We start from the raw sequence: 26,722 nt of genomic DNA on the forward strand, positions 1-26,722 counted from the left end.
GGTTCCCTGGCCAGCTTGCCCATCTCCCAGCCTTTCAGAGGCTTGTGTTTGCTTTATACACAATGCCCGGGAGTTTTAGTTGTGCTTAGTGGAAGGAATAAGGAAAGGGACTTCCCATCTCTTCCTGGAAGTGAAAGTGCCACTCTGTTGTTTAAATGCCTGAAAGTCGCTGCTGTTTTCAAGGAGAAATTGGAATTACATCATTGGACTCTGCCCGAGGCTTCAGCCCGTGACGCTCAGTTGTTTTTGGAACTAAACAACGGGGAGGACAGCATTCCATCTGACTCCCCGAGTCTCTCTTCTGACTCTCAGACATTTCCTTTGCTCAGTGCACATCCCTTTCCTTAGCTCCATCTGTAAAAGGACTGCGGTCAAGCTCTTTTCCACCCCGTTGACATCTGTGGCCTCCAACCTTGGAGACCTCAGCCTTCCTCTAGAGAACAACCTTTTCTTGGTTTAGTGCAGTCACCATCTTCCTTCACTTTGTATCTTTCATTTTCTACTCATTGATATTTGGACTCCTGTTTATGGTTTGATCAGATCCTTTTCTGAGTTTTCTAAGGGTTCGTGTTTGAACCAGCCAAGGATCTCTCTGGTTGCCCAGCTGTGTCTGTACATGCCAGATCTCCTTCACCATCTTTCGCACCTGCGTGGTTAGCCTTGTGGGACTTTGCCAGTATGTAATGGGATAGAGTAAGGCTATGATGGCACTTGCTGAATTCTGACTTGCCAGCAGCAGCTCCTCCTCTTACAGATGTTCTGTGAAAGCAATGATTGCCTTAGTGGGTCAGTGCCACTCTGTTACTACCTGTCCCTGTGCTCAGAGGCCCTCAGGGACAGGTCTAAGCTAAGAGTAGGATTGGAATATATGGTTTAGCTGGAGCTCGAGTCCAAGTCGTGGAATTCTGTCACACTCTGGTACATGATATGGGGTAATACTTGGAGCATGCTTAGGTCTGGGTTAGCTGTCCTGCCTGCATCTGTTTATCTCTCACAGGAGCAGGCAGCTGAAGGAGAGGACGAGGTGGCAGGACATCATGGGGGGATCACTTCCCTTCCCAGACGCACCAGACCACGCAGTGCAATAAAAACGGAGCACACGGGCACCGACCGGACTTTGGACATCAGTTGATCTGCCCCGGTTGGAGTTGTATGCCAACCTATATGATTAATGACCCCTGCTTTGGGACACATTGAATAGAGGAGTGGGTGAAGGGGCCAGAGAAACTTTCCTGCTCTCCATGAAGTATTGAAGAGCTGACAACTTAAATTTTAATAATTAATATTTAAATGTATTAGAATGTCATCGCTTCACCTCTCCGTGAAACCAGGGCTAAATTTAGCCAAGTACAGACTGGCAGCGCACTCAGTGACCTCTAAAAAATTGGCAAAATCAGTTTTCTTGTAGAGTCTCCATCAGCCATAGAATTGGATGTTGTAGGTCCTTTGGTCAGCCCTTGTGTTTTACAATTGAAGATACAAATACCCAGTGTGTGGCATAGTTGGGACTCAAGGCAAGACTTCTGATTCATTGTTCCTTCCCTGGTTCATGCTGATAACAGTGATATAGACACAACATTTTACGGTGTGAGACCATAGGAATCATTTGAGAATTGACTCGTGAGTTACATCCAGGCCAGCCGCAAGAGTGCAGGTGAAGGTGACTTACCTGTCCTGGTCCTCATTTTCAGGGATTCAGTTTCGTGCAGGAACTTTCTGGGCATCGTCAATACAATGTACCAAGTACGTTAAATTATCTTGAGTAGCCCAGCCAGCCCTCGTTTCTAGAAATACTCTGCTTAGGCAGCTTCTGGAAACTGGTGCCACCTTGGTTCCCTCGCCCGCCCCAAACATCATTAACTGAAGGCTCAGGACTTTTGGTTTTTGGCCCTGCTCTCTGAAATGCTTCATTTTAATTTTAGTCAGGTGAGGCCCATCTTAGTATATATTTCAGTGTTATCAACCTTTCACGTAACTCTGTACTCCACTGATTATTATCTGAATGGATTCTGTGCGTTGACCAAATTGTTTTCTGAAAATTTGCCCATTTTACTGTCAACTCTTACTAGGGATTTTTACTGCAGCAGAATAATTTGAGGGGAAAAACATCACAACCAAATGAGCTCTGGGAACAAAGGCATATAGTCATTTCTGCTGTAATTCTTATTTCCGTTAAAGTGAGATTGGAAATGAAATGCTTTCTGTGCGTTGTCATTGTGAAGATGTGTGAATGTGAAAGCCAGAAAACAAGTGTGCTTCATTATTATTATTTTTTGGTAATTATGCTATAGACAGAAGATTATAGAGCTGCTGTTAAAGAGGCAGAAACAGCTTACTTCGCATCTGGGTTGGCTGTAAAGCTGGCTGTTTTGATCTTTAGATGCAGTGTCTCCTGCTGTCTCAGGTCTTTGATCTCTGGGATTTAGGCATAAATATGCTGTACTAACTCACATATCTCTAGCCTTTATCACTTTTCCCCTTGTACCTATTTTTCTCCACAAAATATGAATGGAAACACATAGAATTGTTTCCTTGTTACCCCTGAACCCTTAAGAGGGCCATAGGATACCGGACCCCACAGCCCCCACGAGAGAGGCAGCCATCGATTTCGGTGTCAAGGTGGGCAGAGAAGGCGCAATGCGAGTAGTTGTCAAGTGTAAATCGTGATTAATTTTCAGCTTTGTTTTCCTGTAGCTTCTCGTGTTTCCTGACTTGAAAAGTACTATCTTGAAAAAGTAGCAGTTTTCTGAGCAAATGAGTCTGCCCCAGAATAGAAATTAGCTTAAATTCTGAAAACGTTTATCCATTTTTAGATGATGTAAATAAAATGTCAGAAGACACTTAAACCTTTTCAGTACTTTTACTCTTTTCTATTCAAAAGGCAGGTATTGTCACATTAAATTGCTTTGTCCTCTTATAAATAGCCTCAACTTGTAGGGAGTTAGAATTTTAAGATATATTGTAGTTTCTTTGTTTAAATTAAAAATGGGAAGAAAGTTATGTTCTTTTAGACCTCAGAAATCCTGGCCTGCTCCTCTGCCCTAATATGTCCCCCAAATCCAGAGAAGGGGGTCGAGGCCATGAATGCAAAGGATCCCAGAGAAGCTAATGGGACACATGCCTTTGCATCACCACTCTCTCAGGAGCAGGGATTACAATGTTATCTAAACAGGCACGGTGACTAAAATCTGAGGACGTATAGTTTGGTGAACTGTGCGTATAGTTTGGTGAACTGTGCTTACGTGACTTTAAAGCTATGGATGTCGCACCAAGCATTTAGGAGAAATGTCTACAACCCAAACAGCATGCTTTTTCTCAGAGCGGAATGGAGGTGAGGCGTGGCAGCAGGGATGTGGGAGAAAATACAGTGTGTGTGCACGGATGTATACGCATGTGTATGTGCACACTGAACCTGAGGTCCTCATTCAGCGTGATTCCCAGTGGCCAGTGCTTCCTTTTCAATCATGGCAGAATATGAAAGCATCTTGGTTTGAGGCTGTAGTCCACGCTGGCTCCCACTTTCTCCTGGTACTTCTGCATCTAAAGAGGGTGGGGAGCCTTGCCTGGTGGATGTGGATCATGCACATTCCTGTAGCTGGTCAGTGGCTGGCGTGGTGCTGGGAGTAATAACTGGACCCAGCTCTCACAGAGCCCCAAGGCGGTGGGGGGACCACCCCGTACACAGTCTGACAGGAAGAACTGGTGTGAGAGAAGTTGGGGCTGATATGTTGGTGTTTGGGTGACCCCAAAACTCTAAACATTTTTCAGTGTTTGTAGTCACAGGTTTCTATTGTAAAGAGCACTTAATAACTTACAAAACCTGTTTTGAATTGAATAATTTTGATACTTTATTGTTAACTTGTTAGAAACAAAGCTTTTTCACCAACACATTCATAACTTTTTATATAGTTATATATGTTTTATAAACATACTAGTATAAATGTCCAATAGGGAAGAGCATTTAAATAATTCATTGTGAATTTCATGTGTATTGTGAAGGATATACATATCTTGATGAGGGATAATGTGAAAGATTTCTCAGTTTTTACGGAACACATACTTTGTCTCCTTTGTAGATTTTTCTTTTTATGCTGTTTTCCCCTATTATGAAAATAGTTTAACCACAATGCATTTGATAAAGTGAAGCTGTGGAGGGAGGGGGAGCACCTATAATGCTAACATAATGGTCACCGTTGGTATTCAGGGGTATTGGCTAATAGTGTTTCTCCTGTGTATTTGTGTCTGTTCATTCCTTGTAACCCCCATGACACCCCCTCACGAGCACTCCGTCACAGGCCTTGGAAGTAGTCCTAGCGTCTAGTTCACATCCTGGTTCTTACTTACTAACTGTGGGGCCGTGGCAGTTTCTTAACTTCTCCAAACCCCGTTTCCTCATCTGTATAACGACATCATATTGTCTACTTCATAGATTATTATGATAATTAAATGAGATGTTGTATTTAAATGTATTTATTTAAAGTGTGTAGTTCATCATTTGACTTACAGTAGAATGGAGTTAGTATCTATATATATATAAATGAAATATGATTTGCCTTTAGTATAGAATATGTTGATTTTATTCCTAAGTAAGTGCAAGACATTCTAAGATGCTGTGGAAATTCAGACATTATAATTCACTGCTTGAGATTAATGATTGTGGTGAAAGTAGAAAATTTTAGTTCAGAGAAACAAATGAGTACCTGTGATAAGGTAGATGTTAACAGGATCTAATAATTAATTAACAAATCTGTTGATTGGTTTTCTTTGGCGTGGCTTGTTTTAACCTTTGGTATATTGTTATTAGAAAAGGAATGGTATTTTTTAATGATGCTAACCTCGTCAAAGCTGCCTGTAATGTTCTTACTCTGTGATTATAATAAACATTTTGTGGGATAAACTTTGTATTTTAGTTCTTTCAGGAGAAAAACAAGAAAGAATTTTCAAGTGAGTTTCTGATTTTTTTTTCTTAGTCTGAGTTGCTCAGAAGTTTAAACATTAATTTTTGGGCTTGATTCAAAAGCTAAAAGAATAAAAATTCCTTAAAAAATTTGTAATTCTTTTGTCAGTTAAAAGATCATTTTAACCTTAGCTAGAGCCTATGTTGTGAGGCTTTTTAAGAAAACAGACTTTAATGCAAATTGTACATTTTAGAAGATAGTAGACACTTGTTGCATGAAGATCCAAATAGTGTTCCAACACATTTTATCTTGTGCTGTGCTAGGTTTATTTTTGGGATGGAAGTAGTAAGCCCTCAGTTTATATTTACTTTAAGTTTTAAAATATGCCATGTGTAGTGCTTACCTTAAGGGATGAAAAATAGTGTTTCAGTTTTCCCTGGTTACTTAATGATGCAGAGCCTTTCCAAAGAGGATTTCAGTCTCCCTTTCATTTCATATGCGATTAGATTTTAAGCTCTGTCTAAAGTTTCAGTTTAATATCTAAATTTATGTTTCTGAACTTGACTTCACTGGTTTTACTTATAAGCCATATAATGTCCAGTTCATCATCCATTTAGAGATCAGTGCATGTGCCACAAACAAACAAAAGAAAGAACACACAACTAATTGCTGTGGCATTCTTTTGCATTCCTGTTTTTCAGATGGCAAACAACTGAGGTGACTTAAAATGCACATATCTAATCTGGATTAGGCTCTAATTCATTTCTATTATTTTAAAGACCGTTTTTTGAGTTGTGAGAACTGTGACTACTGTCAAGATAGATGCCCATAAACTTGTATTTACACATTCATGTTGATTTGCTTACATAATTTGCAAGAACACCTCTCTGCTACCTCTTCTTTACACTTAAAATGCAAAGGTAACAAAATTGGAATTCTACCTAAAGCTGACATTCTCTTCATACTTTGGGATGAGCCTGACTACTTAGTAAATGTTATTTTTACTTTACAGGGTAAGGAAGTTTTCATTGAACATGTGACTTTCAGTTTTGCTTTTTCCTTGGGCTTAGAATCAGTTATCGTCATATTTGAAATGTCCGCTGTGTAGAGATTTTGAGGTCTAACCAAGCTTCTTTGCGTGCTAGAAAGTACTTCGTAGGACCAACCCTGTCTCCCCCTTTGGTTTATTTAGAAGACTTGCACTATCTGCCAGATGCTGCTTCCCAACCAGTGCAGCTATGCATCCCACCAGAGAATCCATCAGCACAAATCTCCCTACACCTGCCCCGAGTGCGGGGCCATCTGCAGGTCGGTGCACTTCCAGACCCACGTCACCAAGAACTGTCTGCACTACACGCGGAGAGTTGGTTTTCGGTCAGTATTTCGTCGACTTAACGCGCAAGTAAAGCTTGTTCACTTACTAACCGCACAGCATTTGGAGTGGTCTGTGCATATTGTGTCCAGGGTCATGCAGTGATACCTCGATTAACAGATCCTCTGGGAACTGAGCTCGTCTGTGGTAGAATTGATCTGTTTGAATCCTTGAATGTGGACGTGGCCCTCTGGCCCACACACACCTAAGGGTGAATGGAGCCTTCTGGGCAAAAGTGTGCATGTGGCAGGTTTGGCTTTGATCGACTGTTCCAGCCTTTTCTTTCTGTGCCCTTTCCAGCATACTTGTATGTCTTCCTTTGCATTTTAACTCCTATAACAATACCATGCATGTCTGTACTTCTTAATCTTTCCTCTCTCAATCAGAAAGGGTGTGATGGTTTCTTACTTTTATTTTGTCATGATAATAGATTGGGTGTATGTTCTTTCCTAACATCTCTCTTTGTGGAAGCGCCTTCCACCCCAGGTAACCTTCTCAAGTCCTTCTTCTCCATCACCTCTGCCCAGGCTTCTCCCTCTCTTCACACATCTTGACTAGAACCCCTTTCACTGCCCCCTACGATGCTCAGATGTGTCTTTTGCAACATCTGACGAATCTAATGTTAATTTAGTTACTATCGATTGATGAGGCACTTGAACTTTGTTCTCCACTTTGTGACCTTTTGAAATGCATGCCTGTGCCTTTTATATTTTGACCCAGTGAAGGCCCACCAAGAAAACCAGTCGCTAACAGTGTCTTTGTTAATAGAGGTATAACTGTACTGTGTGTTTGTCTTAAACTTAAGTATTTGGTTGCCTAGTGTCTTCAAAGTTAGACTGTTAATATACAGTGACTTTTTTTTTTAGTTGTAATACAGTTATGATCTATAAAAATGAAGTCCAGTGGTGTATTTGATAGTCTTATTTCAGTTAAATTTTGGTTATGGCGTCATTATTTCACGTTTTAGTCTCATGCCTCCAGACTTGTGATGCATAATATTTAATGAGTTGGGATTTACCCTAGTAGAAAACCTTGGGTTTCGAAGTTAAGAAACCAGAGTTTTTGGGTACCAGTTCTGCTAGTCATGTGTTAATTTGTGTTATCTCTGTTCTTTGGTGCCCTGTCTATAAAATTGGTGTGATGCTTCCTCCATCTCCACTGGGATGTTAGAGTGAAACAGGGTAATCAACTGCATGCTAAGTGCTTAGGAAGAAAGTCACACATGGGAGGTGCCCTTGCTTCCCCAGATTCTGTACACAATGATGCCGTGGTTCTTTCCCCACGGATAGAAAGTCCCTGTATGGATTCTTTGTGTGATAGTGATGGACAACATGTTCTGAGGCTCTTCTTTTAACAGGTGCCAAACTTTCTTCACACGCTTTGTTTATTTTTTGAATAGAATGAAAGTAAACTTAGTTTGGAATGAATACAGAAAGTGGGACATCGATAACTTTACTTATTCCTGATACCTTTCCTACTTAAAACAGAGACTTTGAAGCTCCCTTTTCTTCCCCCCCACCCCCCCCCCCCACCCCCTCTTTTGCCACATTCACAGAGTTGCTTCTATTTGGGGTCTTGAATTTTACCTAAAATTTTTTGTGTTTAGTATAGATTTTTTTTTCTGGACATGAGGCTTATAGTAGTTGTAAAAATACTGTGTATTTGTGTATTCTGAAGTTTCGTTCATGTTTGCCTCTTTAGATGATAGAAAATAATTTGATCTTACTATTTTTTAATTAAAAAATGTTTTTATTGATTTCAGAGAGAGGAAGGGAGAGGGAGAGAGGGGTCAGTGATGAGAGAATCGTTGATTGGCTGCTTCCTGCACACCCTTTACTGGGGATTGAGCCCGCGACCCTGGGCATATGCCCTGACCGGAACCGAACGGTGACCTCCTGGTCCACGGGTCAACACTCAGCGACTAAGCCACGCAGGTTGGGCTTGATCTTAGTTTTTTTCCTGCTGTTTTACATAATGGTCCGGTCTACTGTTGGACTGGGGCTCACGCAGCAGCCCCTTGGCCTTGTATATTTTCTTCTTTTTGGCTTTCTAGGGTTTTTTGTTTGGTTTTATTTTGTTTTCTTTTGGCAGAGGAATCTAACACGCTCCAGGTCTTCTTTGGTCTCTTTCAGGTTCAGTGTGCCACATTTTCTTTCCTGATCATACTGCGTCTCCTGCAGAATGAGGGGGGTCGCTTCTAGCTTGTGGTTGATTTGGTAAAAGTCAAGTATTTGTCTGAACTTTCCTGCTTCTCGATTCATTGGATCTGAATCTAGAAAGAGGAATTTTATTAGATTCTATACTGTAAACATTTTTAAAATAAAAAAATTAAGAGAAACTTGATTGATACCCAGAACACAAAGGATTTAAATATTAACAGACTGATTTTTAGTAGCATTAGGATACTGTGTGGCCCCTTTAAATTCTGACTTCTGTTTGTCTTAGTTGCATTCCTCTTGTTACCCTGAACCTTTCTCCCACGCCTTGGCAGTTATTTTGCAACTCTCTCTCTTCTTTCTTTCCTTCCATTGCAGAGGGTTTTCCTTTGGCCTCCATGATGCTGTTTGGACCAAGCCTTAGCCACCTCCTTTATCACCTGTAGATTCTTTAATGTCCTGTTGATTTTCTTGAGGATTTACTCTTTCACTCCAGGCAACTTCAGAGAATGAGCTCTTTGTTCCTTTAGGCCCTTCCTTGTTTTTTTGCCCTTTGAATACCACCCTTCTACCCCTTGTGGGAAAAATCTTTTGTGTATGACTCACGGTGTAGAGGATGCTTCTGTTTCATTAGTAACCCATCTGGTTTTGTTTTATGTCACCTTTCTCTTTCATGGGGTTCACAGACTTCTGGGGTTGGGAAGGACTAAAAAAAAAAAAAAAGAAAAAAAAAAGATCTCATTTTACAAATGAGAAACCAGCCCAGAGAGGATCAATAATAACCTGTTCAAGACAACACAAGTTCAGGTTAACCCGGAATAATTTCAGGATGCTTGGGTGGCTTTATTGCCTAAAATAAAAGTAGTCAAGATGGGGGAGCTTTCCTTAATTATTTCCTGTTGTTATTTAGTGTTGCTACTGTATTTGCTGCTAAACAATATGCTTTAAGCCATTTAAAATGCTAATGCATTAATAATGGTTTTTATAAAATGCTTGCAAAGCTTAACATGGCACGCTTTATAGAACACTAGTCATTCAGAGCATGCCATTCCCCTGAGGCTTTGGGAGTATCTCCAGGAATTCAAAAGGGGGATCTAAGAATAGAAGTACCTTAGATTAATAGAGCCGTCACTAAGCTCTGCCTCCTAGAAGGCAGGCCCTGTCTGCAGTCTTCATTCCTCAGGTTGGCTTTCCCATTCACATAGTTGATGTCAACAGAGAAGGACAATCAGGTCATCAAATGGTCACACACACTCGGTGTTGCTAGGAGTCCTTGAGTGTTAAAGATGAGGTTGGGGAGAAATGTATCTCTACATTTTACAGTGTGTTTCTGTAGGAGTAGATTGGAACGAGAAACAAGGTAATTGAATTATTAGAAATTCAAGAGGTAAAGAGGTTAGCTAGAGACAATTTATTTAAAGGTGTTGGTTTTTCAGAAGTTTATCGTTCATGTCTTTTCTTAAATTGGAGTGGACTTAAATTTATTTTTTAGGAGACAAACTAGGTGGTTAACCTTTGCTACCTAATGGGCACCCATAACCTCCGGATACATTAACCACAGCAGTCTGGACCAGGAACAGTGGCCTTGGCCTCGGACCCAGCGCTCATGTGTGCCTCTGTGTCCCTCCATGATGACACATAGGATTAGATAGGGAGATTTCTTCCCCTGGATATGCCATCGGGTAAAGGGGGTGGGGAGGAACCTCAGGGCCCGCCTACATAATCCAGCATGTAGGAGCCTCCTCCAAAGCCAGAAGTCAAGACAGGCTTGCTGTGTTCCTGGCCTTGATCATGGCCCCCATGATCCATTGGTCTCACCACAGTCTGGAGTCTGGACATCCAATTCTAGAAACTTTAAAGATGTTAAAAAAAGTAGACCTTTTGAGTTTTATTTTTCTTCTTCATGATCTTCCTTCTTCCTTACATAAAAATAATTTGATGTTCTATCATTAGAAAAAAACAAAACCTACTTCCAGAAAGCTATTGGAAACTTAAAATGTGTTCATTTTACTCAGTTTTTACCCAGTTAAGTTACACCCATGTAATGGTCTCGTGCTAATGACTCTGTGTTTATTTTTCTAACAGATGTGTACATTGCAATGTTGTGTACTCTGATGTGGCCGCACTGAAGTCTCACATCCAAGGTTCTCACTGTGAAGTCTTCTACAAGTGTTCTATTTGTCCAATGGCGTTTAAGTCTGCCCCCAGCACACATTCCCATGCCTACACACAACATCCTGGCATCAAGATAGGAGAGCCAAAGTAAGTCACACTGCCTTTTGACTTGTACTCCACTAATTTATTAGTGCTTTAGAGGAGGTAGGAGTTCCATGGAATACAACTTAAGATAAGAAAAACAATGCCACCAGGCAGATTCTGATGCTCATAGCTCCCTAAATCTTTCAGTTCTTTTCAGGTGACATCTTTGTCCAAAATGTCCCTTATTGTATTTATCACTTCTGTCTTTTTCCTTAGATAATTTTAACACGTTCTAGGAAAACTATGAAAAACTGTCATCCTTCGATGTTTTCATAGTTTCTTTCTTACAGTATACACTTTTCATAGGAACATTAATAAGATGAAGTCAACTTAACACAGTGGTTATGGAATTTAATTTCATTGCCAGTGTATGTCCTTGATTAGTAAATTTCATTTTTGCCTTAGTCTCGCTTTTGGTGTTTTCAATTTTTGCTTTTTGTGTGTCTTTCGTGATGAAGTCGTGCTTCAGCAGACAATTGTGGGCTGCCTGCCCACAATAGAAGTGGCTTAGGAAAGAAGAGGGAGTATGGGCACCGGAGTCAGAATCCCACCCCCACCCACCAGCTGTGTGAACTTGGACCATCACGTACCCTCGTCTCAAACTCCGTTTTTCCCGTTAAGGGAGGGGAATGCTTATGTCCCAGCATTTGAGGGAGGATAAAATGAGGTTAGGTTCAAAATGCCTACCTAGCACACAGCCCCCACGTACGGAGTGTGGGGGGCTCTGTAGCATTAGTTCCTGCCCACGGTTTCCTGCCCACGGTTCCCTGCCCCTGTATTATTTGTGGCAGTGTGGAATTTGATGATTATGTGAGACTAGATTGGCAGCCTCACATCTGTTGTTATATATTTGCCCTTAACTCCATAATCAAGGAGAATTTAGGGAGAGAGTATGTCGATATGCCATATTATATATATTTGGCTTTTATTGTAATTTTAGTTTTGGGGAAATGTTATTGACTAAAACTACAGAAGTGACTATGTTTACTAAAAACTATGATAATACGGAATTTTATTCTAATAAGACCTTTACTCTAATCTCTTTTTTTCACTCTGATCTTTGTAGATCCTCAAAATGAGACAGATTATAAGTCAGGGGATCCATATACAACTTGGTGTGTCGATTCTGAAGACGGACATTAGTGAATTTTTTTAGTTTTCAGTGTTCATGGCAGCAAGATTTCTGATTGCTGGACAGTAATATAGTCATTCCCTCCAGTGAATAAAGTTTTAGATTATGTTTTTTATTCAGATAAAACAAATTCATTGCTGAAATGTATATGAAATCTACATAGCTGTAGATGTCACCTGAGGATGGGGGTGGGAGGAAAGAGATGTGAGAGAAACATCGATCAGCTGAGCCCTAATTGGGATCGACCCCACAACCTAGGCATGTGCCCTGACTGGGAATTGAACCCAAAACCTGGTGCACGGGACGATGTTCAACCAACCAAGCCACCTGGACAGGCATATCACCAGGTTTATAATATGCGTTTATGTGGTGTTACTATGTGCCAGGTGCTGTCCAGTGCTCTGTTCCTTGCTTCTCAGTGTAAGGTCAGGCATGCTTCCTTGCTGTATACAAGGAAACTTTGAACACTGTTTCATCTTTTCTGGGTAATTTGAGATCATTTTCAGTGTCCATACTGGATTTTATGGTGATCCAGTTTGTGTCCGTTTGCTTTTGTGTTTTCCTTGACATCTGATAGACAGCAGTTTCTTTTGCTGCTTTGGGCCGTCCTTTTATTTGCCAGCTTCAAATGTATGTAAGTAGGTAAATGAGAACTTCAGAGTTTAGAATTGTATAACAACAAAGAGTTTTTGAACAAGTTCCTAATGAAGAAAACATGCAGAACCACCGTAGCTGCAGGGTAGAGGACTTTGGAGTGGGCCGAAGCAGAATTTGAACTGTGGCCCTGGGATTCAGGGGGCATCAAGCAGATGTCAGTGGTCAGCAAACTCATTAGTCAACAGAGCCAAATATCAACAGTACAACGATTGAAATTTCTTTTGAGAGCCAAATTTTTTAAACTTAAACTATATAGGTAGGTACATTGTTATTAACTTAATTAGGGTACTCCTAAGGCTTAGGAAGAACCACACTCAAGGGGCCAAAGAGCCGCATGTGGCTCGCGAGCCGCAGTTTGCCGACCACGGCTCTAGCGGAGCCTCGGTGTCCTGTGAAGCGGCTGCAGCGTGAGTTCCCAGGGCAGCGTGTGGTGCTCAGGAGAGTGCAGAGCACCTGGTTGAGTTCAGTCTGTGATGGAGGAGGCTTGTGGCAGGGATATCAGAGCTTAGAACCTTTATTCATACCCATTTCAAGGGCAGCACTCTTTTCTGGAGAGTTTTGGTTGCTACCAGTGGACCTGGGTGTGGGTATTTGGTTTTAACTTTCTATTTCTTCTTTCCTTCCCCTCTCCCCACCCGCTCCAGTTTCTTCCCTCCTTGGTTATAGTCTAGTTCCTCTGCCATTCATTGAGCCTTATGACGTCCAGGACTAAGCACACTTTCTGGTTTGCCATTCCCACACCCCTGAGAACCCACACCCTGCATTCCTCATGGTCTCCTCACCGTGCTGCACCCGTTTAGATGGTCTGGGAGCACAGGTCTCCCATTGTGACTGCCTTTCCTCCACTGCCGGGCAGGCTCCTGTGGTGGTTCCACTGTGTTGGCTTCATCTTCATATTCTGTCCCTGTGTGTCTGAGGTTCCTGTGCGGTTCATTAGCATCAGTTTTTACTGTGCAATAATTTCTGTCCTACAGGGAAAAGCTGGAAGAACACTCTGGAGAACCCCTGCACCCCGTCCCTCAGATTCCCCAGTTGTCGGCATCTCCATTTCACTCATTTTGTACCTTCTCTGTGGCTGTCTTTCTCCTGTGTAGGAATCTTGGGCATCATGACATAAAGATGGGAGTGTTTTCTGCCTCTGCCTCCCAGTCAGGAGTCAGTATCGATTACGTTCCCAATCAATTCACAGAGTCCATGAAAATTTCTCCAGTGGTTGAGACATTGTCTTTTATCCAGGACCCCATGTTGCATTTAATCGTCCTGTCTCATCAGCGTTCTTCCATCTGGAACAGCTGCTCATGCACTCGGGAAGTGCACCCTGGGCTGGAATCTTCCCTGCGTCACACTGAGGACCCGCTGTGCCTGCCTGCCCTTGTCATGCTGATGTCATTACCGCATCATCTAGTGCAGTTGGTGTCACCATTTCCCCTTTGTGTTTAGAGCAGTTTGTGGGGCAGAATTCTGATAATATGTTAACAACCTGTTCCCCTGAAAAAAGCCGAAGTAAATGATTCTCTGCTGTTTTATACTTTCCTTGCTATTAAGTAGAAGGCAACAAATGAAACCAAACAAAGCCCTACTCCAAAGGAATGGAGAATGTATAAAATGAGCTATGCCATTTGTCATGAAGTAGTTATTTCTAAAAGTAAGAATAGAATCCTGAGAAAATTCGTAGCCTACCTAGTAATCTTACTTATTTTCTTCAGGCTATTTTTTCCCTTATTGCTGTATGCTAATTACAGAAACATCAGGAAATACAGATAAGCAGAACAATGAAAGGAATACGTGTATTGCCATCCAGCAGAGATGATGGTAGATATATGCCTTCTGTTCTTTTTCTACACCCCCTTAAAAAGTGTAACCACAACATACATACTGTCTTGTTACCTGTTATTTTAATTTTCATGAAAATCTTTCCATGTCATTGGTATATGTCTGCAACATAATTTCAACATTTTTACACAGTTGCTCTTATTTACTGGACTGTTTAAAAATCCAAGCTGTTTCAGGCAGTGAGGAAATGATCATTTTTGCCATGGCATGTTAGTGTACCACCTTGGAGCAGTCTGGTGAAGTTGTGTCTGATCTTAAAAACTGCCCCCGTCCCAATCAAGGGTGCTTGTGCTCTGTGCCAAACTAACATGTCAAGACCTTGTAAAAACATGTCACTCACTCCAATTAAATTTATAAATTTTATGGGGGGGGGGGGAGTTAAATCTGTAGTTTTTGGACAAATACATGCACAGCGAGGGTGGAGGGTACATGAGAAGTGTTCTGTTGAAAAGGCCCTGAGAGGAAAGACAAGTGGATACAAGAGGCATTCCTTTCTTTAGCTTTGCTGCTGAAATACCAGGTGAAACCTCAGCGTTCCCTTTTCATCTCTTTCACCTTCAGTCACTGTTTCTCTGCCATTTTCCTAAGCTGCTCCCTAGAACTTTGCACCTACTCTCATCATTCTTCAAAGGAGACAGAGGTCTTCTAGGACCTCCCCCAAGGACCAGGGTGACCTGGAACGGTGGGCGACCTACTGTGGGCAGGGTGTTCACAGGTGACCCGTCACATTCACTGGAGGCGAAGGTGTGGTGGCCAGGAGTCTAGGAACATTCACTGCTCTGGACAGCTCTTGCCTGAGCCTCTGTGGGAGGTGTCATTGGATAGAATGTATTATGTCCTGAAGGTTAAAGGTGCTGAAGGAGGTTTAAGGTTAGCTTAAAACTAACTTAAGGAGGCTGCTTGGTAGTAACATGAGGTACGGAAATCGTTTGCAGTGGACGTGCGTGTTTTAAGCCAGTGAAAGCCCAGTGCACACTCTGGTGTTGCAGTGTGGATTTTCCTTTCTGTGGACTTTCTTTGTTAAGAACAGAATGTTGACATTTAAGTGTAAAATTGCTACTAAGTCCAGGTGAAAACTTGGCACAAGTGACAGCTTGCGCTGTTACGGGGCTGTTATGGGAGTGGGCCTACTTAGTGCATTCCTCAAAATCTTCTCAGGTTAGAGCACCACCATTGAGCCGCATTCCTTGTCTGATCTTAAAAAAAAAAAGCATCAGTGGTGATTTTGCTCAGTGTTTACTAACTGCCAAGTGAGACCTTATGAAAACCTGTCCATTGTAGATCTGAAAGTCATAAATGGTCATTCATTTAGACTTCTAAGCAAATGTGCCTAAGTCCTTGCCCAAAAAATTAAGATTGACCTGCACTTGAGTGATGTTAGTTGCCTTCAAAAGTTTATTTCAACGCTAAACTGTTTTGTTCTTACCGTGTTTATGTGTTCTCATTGCTGCTGCCTCCGGAAGTCTTGAGATGAGATGAAAGTTCCTTTGGTTTGAGCGGTGGGGGCTGACTGACGTGTCCATGCACTTCTCTGTTTTAGAATAATATATAAGTGTTCCATGTGCGACACCGTATTTACCCTGCAAACCCTGTTGTATCGCCACTTTGACCAACACATCGAAAACCAGAAGGTGTCTGTTTTCAAGTGTCCAGACTGTTCTCTTTTATATGCACAGAAGCAACTCATGATGGACCATATCAAGGTGTGTGCGTCTCTCTCATGTCTTTTAAATGAATCCCAGATCCATCCATTGGTCATAAATCAAGGGTGAGCAGCAGATTACCATAAGGCATGTGGGCTGTCGAGGGAAGGGATGGATGCTGGTTGATGGTAATGAGCAATGTACATGTTCACTCCACTGAAGGGTGCTTTTATTCCCAAGTCCTCATCTGCATACCATGAAAGATCAACACAAAGTAACAAATGCATGCACTGATTTTAAAATCATAATAAAGTGATAGGGTTCTCTTTTTCTGCAGGTGAAAATGATGACTGTGAGTTCACTTTTTTGGAAACTTGGCGTATAGGATTTAGAAATAGAAAGGGACTCTGACAAATTGTCTGATATGTATAAATATTGGTGTATTTGGAAAAATGAAGGTTTTCCCTTGAAATTAAGTGACTCAGTTTGCATTGTAATTGATGTGCCTGCATCTTTAGTCTTTTTTCCCCCCTTCTATCAAGGTTGCATGTAAATTGACTATGAAATGTCCAGGATAGCCTAGCACCTGGTGGTGTTCAGTTAATGAAATGAATAAATGTCCAACTTGGACTACTAACTCTAACCCTCAAAGGGGACATTTTAATCTTTTTACAGCCTTTTAAGCTCACGAAGGACTGAGCTTAGTCCTAGCCTCTTAGCTGTCCACTGTGGTAGGTAAAACAAGTTTATTCCTATGTGATTGGGAGAGAATATCCATTAGCTCTCAGAGATTAAAGTGACTTTAACTTTTTTAAAATAAAGAGAAACAACAGATTCAATATTATCATAATTCAATCTCTCCTTAGTTTTTCTCTGTTTTAATACATTACACAAAAAGGTCCATTTATTGAAAGAGCAAATCAAGTCTGAATTAGTTTAGTCTCATCTTAGTTAAATGAATGGGCAGTTGAGCCTTGAAATTTCCTGTGTTGTGCATATGTGAACCCATGGGCATAGTGCCTATTGCACAGGACTTCTTGTCGTCATGAGTCTGCGCGTTAGAGGCCAGGCGAAGGTAGTGGTGGTGTGACATTCTTAGGGCCAGTAAAGCGCATGGGCCGGGTGGTGTGTTTCATCATTCTCACTTGAAGTACAGTGCAATCCTCTTAGGATATTTAAAGGTTTTGCTAAAATTATAAAACTGTCTTGACAGTGCATAATGAATGATCAGGAAAAACTGAAAACTGTTAAAAAAAAAATGTAGGGTAATTGGGATTAGACCCAAATATTTTAATATATTATATGGGGGAGGGGACGCAAAGGAAAGTTACTCCTTAAAAGGCTTTTAAGGTGTTTGCTTTCTGGAACTCACCTTTACATCTGGAAGTGGGTCATCGTCGACTTGGTGGCTAAGGTCTCCCCTGTGGGAATAGTGAACTTGGAGGAATACAAGGTCCCAAGAAATAGAGGCTGAAGAGGAGGGGTAGAATCTGTGGCTACAGGAGGAAAGCATTGCTTTCATGCATCCGAACCTTTATAGGACATGATACGAAAATAGTGGGAGTGACCACTCACTTAATGGTCTCATTTCAAGTATGTTTTATACATTTTAAATACTACCCCGCCTCGGTGTGTTTGGGATGGGTGAGAATGAAAATCAAGTTTTAGGGGCAGCCTGTTTTTGTTATTTTTAAGATATGTACATAGCCCTTGTGAATTTATTTTCATTCCTTAATGCCCGTGCTGGTCAGCTCGTTGTGAGGAAGGAATTGGGAGGAATAGCACAGGAGCAGAGTCTCCCCACATGTGTTAAAGGCAGGTCTCTAGCTGCCCAGTCTAACCCAGTTCATGTCACTTCTTAGTTCCAGTGAAATGCAGGTTTATTCCATGTTGGCATTTACATTCAAAGTAAACTTTCAAGTTATTTATTGTGACTGGAGGTAAGGAAAACTCAACTCTGAAAGAATTAAGTTGAATTTCTGTTATTAAAAAATTTGTTTTAACTAAATAATCTTATTTTCACTTACCATGTGAAAATAGGATGTGTAAGTTAGAAATTCTCTAGCACACATTCCATTGCTCTCTTGTTGTTACTGCAGAAGTTTTTGCTGCTTTTCTGTAATTTCTCTAGCACCATAAGGTTATTTTATAAAAGAATACTTTAATACTTTCTTCAACTTCTCAGTAAAAATGCATTTGCCTAAAAATGTAGGGAAAGTTTATTAGGTCTGGGATTTAGTTTTTGGGGGGTTAAATGGGTAACTGTTAAAATAGGGCTTCTGTTTTGTAAAAAGCCAGAAGCTGGAAGCAAAGCACAGTATTAGGGAGCCCAGACATCCCGTCTCTCACCCCAGATTTCTCTTTGCCAAGGAACATGGGACTTGCAGCTCAGGCCCCTGTGACAGGGTGGACCTGTAACCTCTGCTCAGGAGAAAGTTATAGAACCCCTTTCCCTTCTGGGGTGAGCAGAACTGAGGAAGGCTGGCTACTCTCGGCTCTGTTTCGGGAAGACCCGGCCTGAGAACGTGAGCCGGAGCCAGCACCTGGGGGACCTGCCTGCACTAAGGGGCCTCAGAGGACGCGCCCGTCATGTCTGTCGGCTGAGAACTTGGAGGCTGGCCACAGCCTGGACACTGCTCTAAGGAGAGGCTCAAGGCAAAGAGAAACCACAGGGAGGCATGGGCTGATTCGCTTCCTTTGTCTGTTTTTACTCCGTGCTTCTAGAACACAAACAAAACAAAAAACAATGTGAGCCCTCTTTAGAATCAAACACACTCGAACTTTAAATCCTGAGCATTTAACTAAAGATAGCTATTGAGGATAATGAGGATAAATAGCTAAGGCTTTCTGAGTATCTACTGTGTATAGTTAGTTCACAAGTCTGGGTGCTATCAGTAAGAAAGGATGGATTTAGACAGGGTGCACGGAGATTAAAATGACCCCCCAAACTCCAGCAAACCCCTCAACTGTTACAAGTGTTCCAAAAATATGAAAGGGAGGAGAAGGGTTTGCTGTTAGCATATGGGTCTGAGGTATTTGTTAAAGTTGGTTAACTGAGGGCCTCGAACACCTACCAGTATGTGAAAGTGAAATGTTCTTTCCCAGAGGTGCTCTGTTGTAAGAAGACCCCTGTGCTGACTGGGAGTGTCAGGAATAATCTGGACTCAGTACTGAAGTCCTTCTTTAAACAGTTTCAGAACGGCATAAGCAAATAACTTTTCAAAAATAGTTTTGAACTAGAAATGCATATTTAGTTGACTTTCAAATACTACTTCTTTATCTTTTTAAAGCACATATTCTGCTTAGGATTTCTTCTTGATATATGAATATTTATTTCTGAGTGAATGTAAGTCACATGTGAACGTCCTATGCATTGAGATAACCCACATGCGCTCGCTTTTAGTGGTGTGATTTGTGATAGATATTTCTTCTCTTTTTATGACATAGTCTATGCATGGATCGTTGAAAAGTATTGAAGGGCCTCCAAACTTGGGTATAAACTTGCCTTTGAGCATTAAGCCCGCAACTCAAAATTCAGCAAATCAAATCAAGGAGGACGTCAGATCTATGAACGGGAAAGAGATGTTGGAAAAGAAATCCTCGTCTCCTGTGAAGAAATCAATGGAACCCAAGAAAGTGGCCAGCCTTGGGTGGACGTGTTGGGAGTGTGACCGCCTATTCACGCAAAGAGATCTTTACATTTCCCACGTGAGGAAGGAGCACGGGAAGGTATGCGTGAAAGCCCCACCCCCGCCCCAGCCCCCTGGGTGTAAGGAAGCGCACCCACCAACAGACCTCCAGGACTTGGGTTCTTGGCTTGCGTCTGTCAGTAAGTAGTAGGGTGACCTCAAAAATCACTCAGTGTCTCTCAGCCTCAGTTTCTTTATCTATAAAAGGGACATATCCGAGCCCTTCCAATCTTGTTCTGTGGTTTTGCTAATAATTTCCATTACTTATTCCGACCAAGGCTGGCTGTGAGCTATCTACCACATCCGTGAGGAAACAGAACAGAGGTGAACCAGAGTTAAAAAATGTGTGAGTTTACCTCTTAGCCCCATGACAAATACGAGAGAAAAAAGGAGAGAAGGAAAGTGGATGTTTTGAAAACTGCTAGTAGCATTTTATGACTTAGGTGATTATTTCCTGAGTTTGGTAGTGGGAAGAGGGATCTCATCCGTAAAGTATCTAGGAGAAGCTCTGGAACTCAAAATCACTGATAAATCTGAGTTGTATATTCTTTCTCTCTTTAAGATAATAAGTACACATTTCCAAGTAATAAAATTTTTTTAAAAAATGCTCATTGTTAGACTTGAACTAACAAGATTATTTTTTAATATTATTATGACCTTCTCAAAGTTGGTTTGTTCTGGTCAGCATCCAGAGAGAGTCTGCTTTACATTAGTTGTTGTGTAACTGAAATGTCTCTTATTCTATAGCAATTTTATTTTATTTTTCAATCTTTAATTTCTTTATTGATTAAGGTATTACTTATGTGACCTCATCCCCCTCCCCCCCCCCCTTATTTTTTAATGTGCCGTTGAGTTGTTCAAAACATTGGATATATGTCGCCCGAGTTTCTGGATTTGGGTAATGGCTTCCTTTTGATACTGTTTAACTTGTTTCTCTTTATCCCATAGTATCTAGAAATTTAATTAGATTCAGGTTGAATTTTTAGATAGGAATACATCACAGGCGCTGTATTCTTTATGTATTGCACTCAGAGGTACGTAGTACCAGCTTGTCCCACTAGTGATTCTAAAATTGATTAGTGGCTCCAGAGACATTACACTATAAAGAAAGAAACCATTTTACTACTTTAACTTAAACCAATTAAACCACATAGTTGACCTTGGGGAACCTGTGTAAAGAGTGCCTAGGAATTGATTTGTAATTGGTATATATTAGATCCCTGTTACATGAAGCGCTTTAAGCATTGCTTTGTAATCTCATTTGTTGAAATCATTTATTAGAACTACTCACGAAGCTACCGTTTTACTACATCAGTCACAGTGATCACAAATAGCATAAAAATGTTTTTATTGCATTTGGTCTAACTATACTTAATTCAGTATCTCTTCATATAAAAATGTGTTGCTTACGGAATATATATGGCATTAGTAGCCCATTGCTCATTTCATCATCTCAACATCAGGCTCTCTAAATAGGCCAAAGCCTCTCAAAACATGGGTTGTAAGTATTACGTAGTTTTTGAGGGTCAATACGTGATAAGCCATCTATGTAAATACCAGTAGTTATTTTACAGCAGGATGTGTTAATGATTCTAGAAGTCTTTCCTTGGCACCCAAACCGATTTCACAAATGTTACAACAGAAGCAGATCTAATTAGCCAGCAGTCCAGTCCTTGCATCTCTTGTACGTTTGAGACTTCTGTAACCGTTTTAGACTTTTCAGAATTCTTTGTTTCTTTATTTTTTCTCCCAAACTGTCTTTATCTTACACATATGACAATAACTGAATCTAGACTATAAGATGAAATGTAACACTTACTTAAACAATTGGCTTTGGATGGCAGCATGGAGCCTGCCCTGACCCGGACGTGTGCGCCAGCATGCTGTGCGGCCATTCATCGCAGAGGAAATGTTTGGCTTAGTAGGATTTTAGGATTAGCTTTGAAGAAGTTGGGACCCTGCCTTTTGGAATAAGGCACATCAGATTAGATTACAGTTTCACATTGGGTTCACATAGCCTCCTGAAAGAACTAAAGGGAGGTGGGGGAGGGAAGGCAGTGTCTTTATAAGCTGGTGAACTGAAAAGAAGGTTGGTTAAACATGAGTTAGAAGCTAGCACTAGCCTGTGAGTTCTGCCAAGCTGAGCCAGACTGGAACCTCCACTTCCACACACCCTGCCTGCAGACACACTTGTATCTCTTCCCCTTCTTCTTCCCTCTTATCAGAATGCTTATGTCATCTCTCCTCCATTTAAACCCCAAACTTCAAATCTTCTGCACTTTGTCTTTCCTCCTCCTCTCAGACAGCCAAGCAAGCACTTTTCCACTCCCACTTTCCCCTGATCTGAACACCTTTGGGTTTCAGCTTCACCTTTGTCAACAGACTCACTTCACCTATGACCTCATTGTTGACTCCAGTGGACATATTTTGGACTTGACCTCTACTGACTTCACTGCACTATTTCACACAACTAGCAGTTTTTCCTAAAAGCATTTTTTACCCTAAGTGTTGAACACTACACTCTCCTGGGTTTTTCATGGTTTCTATCCTGGAAACATGTAACTGTCTCTCTCTCTGAGGAATTTCAGTTACTCTCATAACTTCACTTTTCATATAAATGTGCAGGTAACTTCCAAGTCTCTGTCTCCAGCTGTGATTTCTTACCTGCATTCCAGTCTCTGGAATCTGACCGCTTATCAAGTGTTTCAGCTTCTTGGATCATTCACAGGAGCCTGAGGCCTGCCCAGCAAGGAACCTACACCCCCACCCCCAAGCTTCTGCAGTCAGAGCTTGGTATCCAGCCCTCTCCCCGTCCATTCACTTACTCCCCTTTAGCTCACTCATTTATCTGTGTTCTTGCCTGGATTATTGTCTTCACTGTATGCAGAAAGAGGTTTTTAAAGAGCAGTTCTGAGTGTGTAAAATGTGATGTCCCTGTTGCCCGCAGAGTGGTGCAGTGGCTTCCTGGCTGCCTTCTGATCTACTCTTTCTCTAGTCGTATCTCTTCACCTCTCAGGAGCTAACTTCTCTTAACCCTTCAGGTCTCAGCCTCGACATCAGGAAAGCCTTTCTTGGTTCCCTCAGACTGAGTCGAGGCCTCTTCCTGCATTTTCCATGGCAGCGTGTGCCGCCTAATATGTGCTTGCAACTCTGTGCAGGGGGCCCTCTCCCATTAGACCAGGGGTGGGCAAAATTTTTGACTCAAGGGCCACAATGGGTTCTTAAACTGGACCGGAGGGCCGGAACAAAAGCATGGATGGAGTGTTTGTGTGAACTAATATAAATTCAAAGTAAACATCATTACATAAAAGGGTACGGTCTTTTTTTTTTTTTTTTTTTAGTTTTATTCATTTCAAATGGGCCGGATCCGGCCTGCGGGCCGTAGTTTGCCCACGGCTGCTCTAGGAGCTTCTCCCTAGCACAGAGTAAGCCAATACATAACTCTTGAATTAGTGGATCAAGCATGGGTGCTGGTTGGGAAGACATCCAGTGTAATTTCCTCTTCTTTTTAAAGGAGTCATACATGCTTTAGTGACTGCACAGTGTCCTGTGCTGTAGGTACAAGATCTAGGGAACTGCGTGTGAGGTGATGAGCAGCTTCCAGCCAGTCCTTCTGGGTTTAAGATGAGCGAGAAGTATGAAACATGCTACACACAGTAAGGGATTTGAAGTGTATTTGGCTCAATGCCTCTGGAGAGCCCAGTTGTTTGCTTCACCAGGCTGGAAGTTGTTGGAAAGATCTGGTTTTACTGGGTCACCCAGGGAAACATCACTGTTAGGACAGCATGTAAACGTTCCGAGCCAGTGAACTGTGATGGTATACCGATGGATGGTTTTGGTGCCTTGTGCTAAATCGGAAGGTGATGATGACAATGATAACAACAGTTTGGTTAACACTGATTGAGGGCTTACCATGTGGCATGCACTGTTTATTATCTCATCTATGCATCACACAGGCTCATGAGGTACATGCTGTGCCTAATCCCATTTTACAGACAAGGAAAGGAAGTTCAGGGAAGGTTCAGTAATGTATTACCCCAGGTTCTGCAGCTTGTAAGCAGCAGACATGGATTCATTCCAGACTCCTCAAACGCTCTGCTGAATAGTCTGCTCTTTGCAGAGCAGAAAAGCTTGGCATTTCAAAAAATTGCTTAATTTTAGTCTCATTGAATCTGTCAGTATGGATTTAGAACAGTTAGCAAATAGCACTTTCCATCCATCATCACTTTGATTGATTAAGGTTATGGTCAGTCTTGGTTAAAATTGTTCCAGTGGTTCTCAACCTTCTGGCCCTTTAAATACAGTTCCTCATGTTGTGACCCAACCATAAAATTATTTTCGTTGCTACTTCGTAACTGTAATGTTGCTACTGTTACGAATCGTAATGTAAATATCTGATATGCAGGATGGTCTTAGGCGACCGCCCTGTGAAAGGGTCGTCCGACCACCAAAAGGTTCGTGACCCACAGGTTGAGACCCGCTGGTTTATGCTGTCATCAAATAAATGAATGTGTGTTTGTAGTTTTGGAAGGATGTTGAGTGTAACAGCCTTATATTCTTCACTTGGGGCCTGCCGCCTCACTGGAGAGTTGCAGTTGTAGTTAATAGCGCTTTGCTGTTGCTAATTTACTGCATCAATCTTCCTGCACAGTGGGTGCTTTGGAGAGGCTCAGGCGTCTTAGCCGCTGCCTGGGACGTGTTTGGGGCTGGCTGTTGCTGGAGTGGGCTCCCTGGGACACAGAGGCTCTTCCTGTAGAAGGACTTTCAGAGAATTCTGGGGAAACACTCGAGCGAGGCTCCCGCCTGACTCCAGGTGTTCTCAGTCAGTACTTTGGAGTGAGTTCACTAAAGTGCTGGTGAGCCAGGCTTTTTCGGATGGGCAGTGTGGCCAGTTAGGCTCACCCCTTTTTGTAACCAAAGATCGCAGCTCACTTTTACCTTGCTGCCTGGCAGATGGGAGCCTTTGGCCTGAATGACCGCCCAAAGGGACTGGGTCAGCACAGACTGGTTAAACAGGTATTAGAAGATCAGCTAACGTGCTGGCCCTACAGATGCCAGGTTGTGTGTTACGCTTGGAGTTTGCTCCTGTGGCTCTGCAGTCAGGCCTCACCAGGTGAGTGAGCAGTAACTGGCTAGAGCCGGAGGCAGTGAGAAATGTGTTTACAGACACGCATGCTTTTGCTGTGAGTGCGTCGCCCGCCAGGGCTGCTGGTAGTTTGGAGACCGCCAAAGACACTTCCCCCTGGGCCCTTCCTGTTTATCTCTCACATGGACCTCGGCCTCAGGAGGTAGAGACTCCCCTGATGATGGTCTGGTGCCATAGCCAGACAGGAGAAATAGGAGACTTGGCCGCTGTCTCTGTCTGCTTCGGGTGAATGTACCCAGACTTGCTGGCTTAAGAATATTCTTATTAAAAACATCGCCTACTGCCAGCAACTGACTTCCCTTGCTGTCACCATCACGGTTTTCCTCCTCTCTGCTTCACTGTCCCGTGGCTGCTGTGGGTCTAGCTCCTCCTCCCCCTTTTTGTTGGAGGTGACATTTTGCTGTCTCTTCATGACACTTAGAACCGGAAGCTTGCCTTCTGGCAAAGTCTTGGCCTCTCCCTGTTCCCTGACCCAGAACCAGACCGATGCCCCCTAAGCCCCTCCCCTTGTTACCAGTCAAGCCTCAGTCCTGGATGTGCCCAGGTTCCCTCCTGGTGTGGCCTCCCTGGCAGGTGGAGTGTAGATCCACTGAGGCAGAGGGGGGAGGGAGGAAAGCAGCTTCTTTCATGACTCAAAGAACCCAGTTTTGCTGTGGGATTCGGTTTCTTCATTCACTGGGTGCTGAAATCTTGTCAGGTTTTAGAATATCTGTCTAATTTCGTGGTTCTGTTGTTACATGGGTAGGCTTTTATGTACTTGCCCAAGAATGCAACATTAATTTATAATTTCTTTAGGAAAATATGTTCTAAATCCAACCGGCACAGATCAGGTTTTTAGATTTTAAGAATTTAGCACATGATTGTGTCCATAAGTTAGTATTACCTCAGAGCCCCCCAAAACCAGACAATAATTTTAAATGCCATAAGTGGGGATGTGAAAGGATTACGGCCATTCTGGCCGAAGCTGACTTCATAAGGAATCGTAACATCGACAACACTGGAAGGTCACGAGTTCCCGCTCAGCTCACAGGTGGGAAAACCTCAGACCCAGAAGGGCTGCAGGCCTTTTTCAGAAGTGAATCCTGCGCCCAAGGCTGCCTCAGAACCCAGAAGCCTCCCCTCCGTCTTAGGGTCGGGTGTGGGTTCTCCAGCAGTCACCCCAAGTTATGAGTGGGAACAAGCTCCTGTTTGGCAGGGGAGGAGCGGAGCCTGGGTTGAGCCTGGAGCAAGGCAGAAGATTCGAAGTCATTAACACAGCAGGGCCACGTGAATGCCCACTGGGTCCCGCGCTGGTGCTGCAGATAAGGAGTTGGAAGGTTGTCAGGGAAGAAAGGCTCTTTCCTTCATATCCACTTGAAGCCAAGCAATTGCAAAACTGCGATCAACACCAAGACAAGAGGAGCCCTGCCATAGTCATCTGACGGATTCTCTCCTGGTGGTATCACGTGCTTCACACCTTCAGGTCATTAATTAACACGGTTTATTTAGACAGCTGGGAAATCAGTACGTCACGCAGGACTGTCATCAAGTCAGTTTTAAGCTTAGCTTTTTTATATTTGTGCTTGCTTATTTATTTATTTTTTTAAAATATATTTTATTGATTTTTTACAGAGAGGAAGGGAGAGAGATAGAGAGTCAGAAACATCGATGAGAGAGAAACATCGACCAGCCGCCTCCTGCACATCCCCCACCAGGGATGTGCCCACAACCCAGGTACATGCCCTTGACCAGAATCGAACCTGGGACCTTTCAGACCGCAGGCCGACGCTCTATCCACTGAGCCAAACCGGTTTCGGCTGTGCTTGCTTATTTTTAAAGTTATTAACAGATTCCTTATAGATCATCTGATCAAACTGTGATTATCTTAAAAAGGACCGACTAGTTCTTTTGTCTTGACTTGTGGAACTATACTACAAAGAGTCTACTTAGGTCTTCAG

At 42.3% G+C, this 26,722-nt stretch overlaps 1 protein-coding gene across 1 annotated transcript in view; it reads left to right on the forward strand.

Annotated features, from left to right (window-relative positions):
• The window catches only part of ZNF532 (zinc finger protein 532), a 93,717-nt gene that overhangs the window by 49,715 nt on the left and 17,280 nt on the right, over positions 1 to 26,722 (forward strand). Inside the window, exons 4-7 of the mRNA XM_081097115.1 lie at positions 6,091 to 6,272; positions 10,512 to 10,688; positions 15,848 to 16,010; positions 19,398 to 19,679. Of these exons, the coding sequence (XP_080953241.1) occupies positions 6,091 to 6,272; positions 10,512 to 10,688; positions 15,848 to 16,010; positions 19,398 to 19,679 (804 nt within the window). The remainder of the gene's footprint in view (positions 1 to 6,090; positions 6,273 to 10,511; positions 10,689 to 15,847; positions 16,011 to 19,397; positions 19,680 to 26,722) is intronic.

Source organism: Myotis nattereri (genome assembly GCF_964212035.1).
Source record: "Myotis nattereri genome assembly, chromosome: 8".
In the NCBI taxonomy this organism is placed as follows: Eukaryota; Metazoa; Chordata; class Mammalia; order Chiroptera; family Vespertilionidae; genus Myotis; species Myotis nattereri.